General features: G+C 55.7%; 2 protein-coding genes across 7 annotated transcripts; one reads left to right on the forward strand and one right to left on the reverse strand.

Moving 5' to 3' along the window:
• The first annotated feature begins 664 nt into the window (after nucleotides 1-664).
• Tuba4a (tubulin, alpha 4a) lies at nucleotides 665-4,436 on the forward strand. The gene is made up of 4 exons (XM_005395550.2): nucleotides 665-732; nucleotides 2,471-2,693; nucleotides 2,992-3,140; nucleotides 3,393-4,436. Exons 1-4 carry the CDS (start codon nucleotides 730-732, stop codon nucleotides 4,362-4,364), a joined length of 1,347 nt encoding a protein of 448 aa, XP_005395607.1. The 5' UTR covers nucleotides 665-729; the 3' UTR covers nucleotides 4,365-4,436.
• A 1,352-nt stretch (nucleotides 4,437-5,788) lies between these two features.
• On the reverse strand, nucleotides 5,789-9,191 carry Stk16 (serine/threonine kinase 16). 6 transcript variants are annotated; one of them, XM_013519853.1, is made up of 8 exons: nucleotides 9,113-9,191; nucleotides 8,550-8,790; nucleotides 7,792-8,011; nucleotides 7,396-7,529; nucleotides 7,104-7,224; nucleotides 6,882-6,977; nucleotides 6,338-6,459; nucleotides 5,982-6,222 (listed from the first exon to the last, which is right to left on the reverse strand). In XM_013519853.1, exons 2-8 carry the CDS (start codon nucleotides 8,633-8,635, stop codon nucleotides 6,084-6,086), a joined length of 918 nt encoding a protein of 305 aa, XP_013375307.1. In that variant the 5' UTR covers nucleotides 8,636-8,790; nucleotides 9,113-9,191; the 3' UTR covers nucleotides 5,982-6,083. The 6 variants fall into 6 exon arrangements, with proteins under 6 accessions (XP_005395629.1, XP_005395631.1, XP_005395630.1 ...); XM_005395572.1 differs by lacking the exon at nucleotides 6,338-6,459 and having other exon boundaries at nucleotides 5,789-6,222; XM_005395574.2 differs by lacking the exon at nucleotides 6,338-6,459 and having other exon boundaries at nucleotides 5,789-6,222; nucleotides 9,043-9,134.
• Between the last annotated feature and the right edge of the window lie 12 nt (nucleotides 9,192-9,203).

Raw genomic sequence — 9,203 nt, forward strand, 5'->3', positions numbered from 1 at the left:
CAGGGCTCACTAATAGTGACGGCGCCGATGACGGGGCCGCAGAGCCGGGGGCAACCGGCGAGGCGAGGCAGGTTCCCGGCTCCGCTCTGCGTGGGATTCGGAGATGGGCACCCTGGCGCTCAGACTCTGCGGTTCTTTTTCCGCGGCTGCCCACAGGCGTGGGCAAAAGTCTGCAGTCCCGGCGAGGGACCAGCAGGTGGCGCGCCTCTGCGAGGGTGTCCCCGGAGACCATCCGGAGTCCCACCGGCTACCCGATCCTCCTGGGAGGGGGGAAGGGGAGGGCGCGGGGGACGGCGACCCGCAGCCACCTCGCAAGGACGGCTTCAGTCGCACCCGGCCTAAATCAGAACACCTGGACAGTCCTACCTCGCATGACACAGGTGTAAGCAAGACTCGGCCTGTCATCGCCCCCTGCGTCCCCGCTTCGGACCTCAGGAGCCGAGGGTGTCGGCTCCAGACGCGGAGCGAAGGGGTAAAGTCCCTGTCGCTACTCCTAACCCAAATCAGACAGGTGAGGGCCCCGGGCGCTGCTGTGGGTGGGGACCCGGCCTGGCCCCAAGCTTCGGGCTGCGGTGGGGAGTGGCCTCCAGCTCGCCCAGCCCATAGTGGGCGGACCGAGCGCGCGGCCCCGCCCCTCACATATAAGAGCGGTGCGGCACTGCAGCTAGCGCAGTTCTCACCGAGACCCGTCACCCCGACTCTACGTGAGACGCACCGCCCAGACTCACCATGGTGAGTGCAGTCCCACCGGCGTCGCGCCCGTCCCCTAACTGTCCCTCTATTTGCGAGGAACCTCCCTCCAGGGATGCTGGAGACCCTTCACCCAGCATTCAGGTTCTCTAGGAGATGCAAAGGTTGTGCACTCCCCCAACCCCCTCCTAGTGACTTTGGGTTGATGTGTTGTCCGCCTTTGGGAGCTAGGGATGGGGGATGGGGGGGGCTCTTCACTTGTAGAGAGGAGCTGTCGTGCTAATCCCCTCAACCTTCCTAAGCGTTTGTGCCCAGCCCTCCTGGGGTGGGGGGGGGGAGTCACGCGGTCTGGCGCCCAGTGCCTTCCGCGGGCGGAGGAAGACCCGCTTGGATGCCCCCATCCCTAGCCCTAGGAGTCCCGGGAACTGACCGAACACGTGCTTGGCGCCAGAAGGTGCAAGGGGGTCAGGATACTTAGTGCCGCATCCCCTTTTCCTGTGTGAGTTCGTCCCTCCCACCCATAGCTCCCCCCCCCCCCGTGACTCAGCACCCCGCTTCTGAGCCGGGAGGGTTGGCGGGAATGTGGTTCGGTCTCGTGAGGCAAACTGGCCCCATCCTGCGGGAGCTCGTGTGCGCAGAGGACAGGCAGAGACAGCTGGCGCTGAGCGCTGAGCGACAGCGCGGGCCGAGGCCAGGTTGGGGGGAGGGGAAGAGGTGTGTGTAGGGGGGTGGTATTTATAGCCCAGGAGCGGAGGCCGAAACCCAATCCCAGCTTTCGGCTGGGATGTATCTGGAAAGGTTCCAGAGGAGAGCGGATGTAGGGCCCGGGTGCACGGTGGCGCTTACCTTGGCGGGGCAAGACGAGTTACCTCTGGGGCCTTACCGCAGGTTCCGCTTCCTTTTCTGAATTTGGAAACCGTCACCGTGCCTTTTCGTTGTGGGAAGGGAGGCGCACCGCCCTGCGGATTCTGGTGCCACAGGGGTTAATTTTGGACTGGCAGGGACGGAGCCTAAGTCAGGGAGCGTCCCAGGGCCCACAACTTCTCACTGCCAGCCCTGCCGTCTGCCGTTACCAGCATTATCCCTATTTCTGTGGAGGCTGGCACGGTGGAATGAAGGTGGTAAAGACACGCAGAGTGCGGGGGTGGAGAAGGGGAGCCAGATGGGATTGATCCCCAGCGCCAGATGGGATTTAAAGGTGGGGGGAAGAGGACATCCTGATGACCAGTGTGGTCAGCTGATGCCAGATGGAAAGGCTGAGACACCTCTTCACTTACAGGAATGAAGGGGAGGAGGTTATAGCAAATTGTAGTTATTCTTCATCAAAGAATGAAGCAGGGAGGCCTATGGCTACAAACTGGAAAATCTGCCTCTCTCAGGCTCTAAAGAACCTGGGTGTGTGGGCTGCAGGATTAGGAGCAGCTGGAAAATCTCTTCTGTCCTGGGTTACTGCAGTGTCTGCTTGTCTCATACGCATGTGCCCTCTCTGTCCTCCCTGAGTGTTCTATGAATGTGGCAGGGCCATGAGCAGCCACAGCTCTCACTTGACAAATTCCCCACTGGGAAGTAGGCTAAGGGATTGGCCTGCCCTACTAGGTACCTCTTCCTGTGCAAGGGAGCCTGGGGAGGCTGCCAGCTTCCTCTCACCTCTGCCAGCTTGAAGCCTCCCCTCTTGCCAACTGAGTCATCCTACCTGGTAGATGATAAGGTGGGAGAGAGGCTCATGAGGTAGATACTTACGGATGTGGCACTTATGCTGTGACCCCTCTCTATCCTGCAGCGTGAATGCATCTCAGTCCATGTGGGGCAGGCAGGTGTCCAGATGGGCAATGCCTGCTGGGAGCTCTACTGCTTGGAACATGGGATCCAACCTGATGGGCAGATGCCCAGTGACAAGACCATTGGTGGAGGGGATGACTCCTTCACAACCTTCTTCTGTGAAACTGGTGCTGGAAAACATGTGCCCCGGGCAGTTTTTGTGGATTTGGAACCCACTGTAATTGGTGAGCAGAAGAGGGGGCAAATTTGAGGGAGGTGGATGGTCTTGGGAGAGGGTACCTAGACTTGGCTTCCTGGCTCTAAAAAACCCCTAGCCCTATCCCCAGATAAAGAAGGGAAGCTGATCTCAGCCTGGCATGTGCCACAGCGGGTCTGGGTTTCTCCTACACATATCTCAGACTGGCAGAAGGATGAGCTAGCTGTTCCATATATCTGGCAGCAGATATCAGCCTGGAGGGAGGAAGGTCCCTGCTGAGCACAGCCTTGTGGTTTTGCTCAACAGTGTGGTTTATGCTCTTCCAGATGAGATCCGAAATGGCCCGTATCGACAGCTCTTCCACCCAGAGCAGCTCATCACTGGGAAAGAAGATGCTGCTAACAACTATGCCCGTGGCCACTACACCATTGGCAAGGAGATCATCGACCCTGTGCTGGATCGGATCCGCAAACTGGTAAGAATTTTGCATAGAAGGAAAGGAGCATTTGAGATTAAACAAATGGTCAGGAAAAAGCTTTTTTCAGATCCATTTCAGGAGGTCATCTCTAGCTATATGTTCCAGAATATGATGCTACTGTGGGATACTCGTTAATCCTGGCCCTAACTTTGAGATATTTGAGCATTCGTGGAGCTAGAAAAAAGTTCCCCAGCCACCCCTCCACCCTCCACCCCTGCCACATGGCTCTTTCTCTTTCTTGCCTTTCAGTCTGATCAGTGCACAGGACTTCAGGGCTTCCTGGTATTCCACAGCTTTGGAGGGGGCACCGGCTCTGGCTTCACCTCCCTCCTGATGGAGCGGCTCTCTGTTGACTATGGCAAGAAATCCAAGCTGGAGTTCTCCATCTACCCAGCTCCCCAGGTGTCCACAGCTGTGGTTGAGCCCTACAACTCCATCCTGACCACCCACACCACCCTGGAGCACTCAGACTGTGCCTTCATGGTGGACAACGAAGCCATCTATGACATCTGCCGCCGCAACCTCGACATTGAGCGCCCGACCTACACCAACCTCAATCGCCTCATCAGCCAAATCGTCTCCTCCATCACCGCCTCCCTGCGCTTTGACGGGGCCCTCAACGTGGACCTGACAGAGTTCCAGACCAACCTGGTGCCCTACCCTCGTATCCACTTCCCCTTGGCCACCTATGCTCCAGTCATCTCGGCAGAGAAGGCCTACCACGAGCAGCTGTCGGTGGCAGAGATCACCAATGCCTGCTTCGAGCCTGCTAACCAGATGGTGAAGTGTGACCCCAGGCATGGCAAGTACATGGCCTGCTGCCTGCTGTACCGCGGAGATGTGGTACCCAAGGATGTCAATGCTGCCATTGCTGCCATCAAGACAAAGCGCAGCATCCAGTTTGTGGACTGGTGCCCCACGGGTTTCAAGGTTGGTATCAACTACCAACCTCCCACAGTGGTGCCTGGGGGTGACCTGGCCAAGGTGCAGCGTGCCGTGTGCATGCTGAGCAACACGACCGCCATCGCTGAGGCCTGGGCCCGCCTGGACCACAAGTTCGACCTGATGTACGCCAAGAGGGCTTTTGTACACTGGTATGTGGGAGAGGGCATGGAGGAGGGTGAGTTCTCAGAGGCCCGGGAGGATATGGCTGCCCTGGAGAAGGATTATGAAGAAGTGGGCATCGACTCCTATGAGGATGAGGATGAGGGAGAAGAATAGAACAGCTGCCTGGAGCCTGTTCAGTTATGTCTATTGCAAAATTCTTTCGAAATAAAGTCTCCTTGCACGGTTTCTGGTCCCTCTGTAATACTTAAGCTTCTGCTGCTGCTGCTGCTGCTGCTGCCGCCCTCACTAGATGCTGCTCATGACCCTCTTCCATTCCATGGCTATAGGTGAGACTTGCAAGGGGCTCTTGGAAGGCCCAGGAAGCAGGACCACAGGGACTCTGATGTCAGGTCCCTAGGGACACCCAGGATAGGAAGGAAATGAGGACCAAATTCTGGACCTATCTGTCCAGCCACAAACTATTAAAGGATACAAGTCTTCACTTCTTTCTAACTAGGAGTTTATGTCCAGTAGTTTCCGATTTGGAGATTGGACTGCTACCCTGTTTTTCCTGCTGCCTCTACATTCACCAACTCTGGAACAAGCCTTGGCCCAGGCTCCGCTGTGCACTGAGGGCTTGGGAATGTGGCTGGGCTGGCCCGAAGTTCCTGGGCACAGAGCCCTGTCATAAGCTTGGGGGATGGGAAAGAGCAGTCTCCTAGAGTTGTTTGTGCCATTGCACCTCTCAGCTTTGCATAGCTTATTGTCTGTCTTGCTGCTTTGCTGGGACTGGGCTGTGCCATTAAAAAAAGTCAGACTGTCTCCCCTGTTTGAGCTTTTTGCCTTAATCTCCTTGCTAGCTGGTGGGACCTTCTCCTGGGGCCCTGGGGAAAAATTCAGCTTTGCTAATAGGCACCCTAGGACCCACACTGACGTCAGCCTGGTTGGGCATGGTCTTCACTCTCAGGAGCAGGAGATGCCAACCCTGCCCTTGCCACCCCTCCCTGGTGACTCACGGACACAATGCCCTTCCCTGGGGAACATTCAAGCCCATTAAAGCAGGGCCCCTGTTTACTCAGCAGAGCAGCCCGGAAGTAGCTGCTGGATACTGCCACACCACAATAGCCTTGTTAATTATTAATCATGTGGGAGCTAGAATAATCAGGGAGGCCCTGCCAAAATGGCTACCAGCTTCCCCCTTCCCCCAGGCTGAGGATGGGAGACTTGTTATGTTGCTGTCCTAAGCTTCCTCAGGTGTCTCCACCCAGAGGTCCTTGGCCTGGCAAACCGGCTGAGCTGCTTTGGCTAAGCTACCCACCCCTGGGAGTGAAGGAAGGAAAGAACTCGAGTGTACTTTTAGGGGGCCTGGTCCCCATTCTTGGCACAAGCTGAAGCCAGCTCAAGCCAGAGCAGCTTCAAGTTTTTGACTAAGACAGGCTACAACTGCTGGCTGCTAACCAGCCAGATCTTACACCTGCCTCCTTACGTAGAATGACACCCACTATGCCAGTTCTTTTCCCAGGCTGTAACCTTGGAAATGGCAACCAGACTTTGCCCCTTGCACCTTTTCTCTCCCTCTAGAGACACTGAGACTAAAATCCACAGTAACCTGCTTTCACTTTATTCTCCTGCTCCCAGATTTGGAAGCTGACCATGATACAAGCCCAGCAGTCCAGCTCAGAGCTGTGTATCACATTTTCTCAGTTTTGCCCTTGCCTGGGCACTGGGGGTAAGAGCAGAAGAGGACTGAGAAATAGGACAGCGACAATAGTCCCCTCCCTCTGTCCCCAACTGTAAAAGCAGTCCTAACAGAATGGATAGAGATCCAATGAGGGATGAGAGCCTCTTTCCAAGGCACAAGAGGCCGTCTTCTCAAGATGGCCACTGGTTTCTTCAGATTTGGGTAGTGTGCTGGCCAGGAGCTGGGGGCTGCAGAGCCTCCAACTGACTGAGGAGGAGAGGAATGTGAGGGCGCTGCTGGGGGTCCACAGTCATCATGGAGGCCAGCAGCTGCCGCACTGCTGAAGAATGCCTGTGGAGGAAGGAGGGCAGGGTGAGTGGAGGACGCCTCTGCTCCCTCCTAAGCCTCCAACTCAGCTAATCCTAGGTAAGAGTGTGAAATCCTTGGTGCCTCTCTTATTGCTCACCTGGAACTTTGTGGGATGATAAGTTGGTTCTGCACAGCAAGAGCTACACTGTCACCCTTCTGGAACACCATGTCATAAGGACCTTCCCCAAACATCATGGCATAAAGCACACAACCTAGGGACTGAGCAGAACTTGGTTAGTCCCTAGAAGGGGACCAACAGAGGTGACATCTCTCCCTTCATGTCCGTGATGAAATGAGACTACCTTAGTAAAAATATGCCAACCTCCCCTAGGTCGGAGAGATCAGCCCCTCCCCCAGGGCCCAGATAAACTGCCAGTTATCTAGAGGCCTCTGCAGCCCTTGCTTAGGCAGTGCCTTGAGCACTGACACTGAGCTGTACCCACCCAGTTCAGTGGCAGGGACCAAACCACTTCCTGGGCAACTGTGTACAGCATCAGAGACAGTTCTCAGGAAGGAAGTTGAGGGGTATGGGGACATATTGTGGTTCCTGGGGCCCCATGCAACAGAAACTGTAAGGCCTACAACCCTCTACTCCACGCTAGGCAAAGAGCTCCACTGCTCCCCACCCCCAAGCTCCTCACCCAGACATCAGTCCGCTCATCGATGACACAATGGCTCTGCACAGTGAAGAGCTCCGGGGCACGGTAGGAAATGGTGCACCGCTGGGCTGCCCAGTCCTGGAACGGTGGCCCCAGAGTGCAAAAGTGGGACACAAGCCACAGTCATGTGACAAACTAGGGAATGCACTAGAAAGGAATTAGGGATGGGAACAGATAAGCAAAGGAACCTGGAGACTTTCTTACCTGCAGGGTCAGGGCCTGTCGAGAACCCTCCACATGGATACGTGCTTGATTCATGGAACCCAAATCCATTAAGACTGGCTGCCCCTCATCTCCAAGCAAGATATTGGTGGGCTTCAGGTCCCTGGAGGTAAGTGAAAATGACCCATAAACACCCAGGACAGGGAGGCTGGAATCCCAGAGAGTGAAAGAATCATGGGAGCTTTCCTTGGGAGAAAGGCAGACAGACCTCCCCATTCTTTTGGTGAGGCCCTTTCTCTTGGCCCCAGCAAGGATGCAGGGCCCTCCCACTGACCTGTGGGCGTAACCTTTGGCATGAATGGCTTCAAGGCCTCTGCAGATACCCAGCAGCAGCCAAAGGATTTGATCCTCAGTCAGGAAGTTGCCTTTGTCCTTCAGCCTTTCTATCTCACTCCACAGTGTGCCTCTCTGCAATACAAGTTTCCCCACACTGAGATGTTTCTGAATCCTCTGCTCCCTAGGCCTGACACCTACCCCATGTCAAACCCCATCAACTCTTTCACCACACACACCTCAAGCCCCACAGTCCCACTTGGACTCCTCTAAACCCCCCAACCAAAATGGCCAGACCCACAACATGGCACCTGCTTCCTAACATGCTTGACTGCTCACACAGCCTTTGGAAGGTGGCTCTGTTGTAACCCCCTTCATAACCAGGAGACTTTCTGACCTTGTGGAAGGGTAGAAGGAGCCAGGCCTCATGCTTTGTGCCCCACTCTTTCAGACAGTAAGCCACAAGGCGAAGGATGTTGGGGTGATGGAAGAGACGATGCATGTCTGCTTCTCTCTGGGCCTCCTCCTGGTCCTGCTGCTCGTGACACAGGATTCGCTTCAGGGCGTAGAAGTGTCCATCATGTAACCCCTCCACTAGGTCCACATAGCTGAACCCACTGTGGGCCAAAGGGGTCAGTGAAGGACCATGACTATCTCCCACAAGGCTTGGACCCAGAGAAATTCCCATGCGGAGAGCGCTTCTTGACTTAAGCAGAAACCCTCCCAAAATGTGGCTCTAAGAGAAGTCTGAAGATTAGTTGGAGCTTCTCAGGAGCAAGGATACAGAAACCACCGAGGTCCTATGGTCCAACAGTGCTCTGCACAACGCATGCTCAATAAATATTAAATAAACATTTATCAAGTGTTTATGAACCAGACACTGAGACATTTTACATACATTACCTCATTTAATCACAACTCCATCAGTGGGACATGATAATCATCCCCATTAAGCTGATGAAGAAATCATGGCTTACCAAGGTCACTCTAGGAGGCCTGGGTCCAGAATCTACTTCCTTAACCCACTCAGCTAAGGTTCTGTCAGACGAGGCAGAGGACAGGAACAAAACCCTTGTGCCCCTATCATGCACAGACCATTGTCCCTCAATGACCAGAGAGCCCTGGGGACTAGCTAAATGGTTTCCAAGCACTCACCCCTCCCCAAGTTTCTGGATGAACAGGTAACGCTTATTGTCAATAATGATAGTTCCCCGAGAGCAGACACACAGCGCGTGGCCCATAATGTCTCACGCATTCTCCTCAAGGACAATCTTTGGCTGCTGGGGGGTTCGTCCAGGGCGAGTGGGCTGTGCCAGGAGATGCGCTGGGAACCCAGCTGAGTATGTTGGGAAGAAAGCAACGGCGAGTCACGGATCCGGCACAATCCAGATGGCCCCTGAAGTACCAACACGGAGAGCTCAGGCTCAGGTCTGGGAACCTAGAGTCCCGTCTACAGAAAACAAGCCCTGGCGACGCCGGCTCCAAGAAAGCTGGAATCAGGTTCCTCAAAGCCTCAGGCCACGCTGCGACTACCAGGCCGCTTCCTTCCACCCCGGCCCACCTTTGGGTGGGCCCCGCTCCCACGCCCGTCAGACCTCAGAGGCAAGGCACAGGGTAGCTCCGGAGTAGGTGCGACGCTCGCGCCCACCTCTGGCAGAGAACACCCTAGGCCTCGAGGCGCTCGGCTTAGGGTCCGCCAGCCGGCACAGCCCACTGACCTGCCTCCTACCGAAGCGACGCTCCGGGAACCGGAAGTAACAGTTACGTCATCCGTCGGCGCCGGAGTAACGGCCCGCCGTATCCTAGCAA

The sequence above is a fragment of the Chinchilla lanigera genome, unplaced genomic scaffold (assembly GCF_000276665.1).
Source record: "Chinchilla lanigera isolate Chin_1 unplaced genomic scaffold, ChiLan1.0 scaffold00052, whole genome shotgun sequence".
Taxonomy (NCBI): domain Eukaryota; kingdom Metazoa; phylum Chordata; class Mammalia; order Rodentia; family Chinchillidae; genus Chinchilla; species Chinchilla lanigera.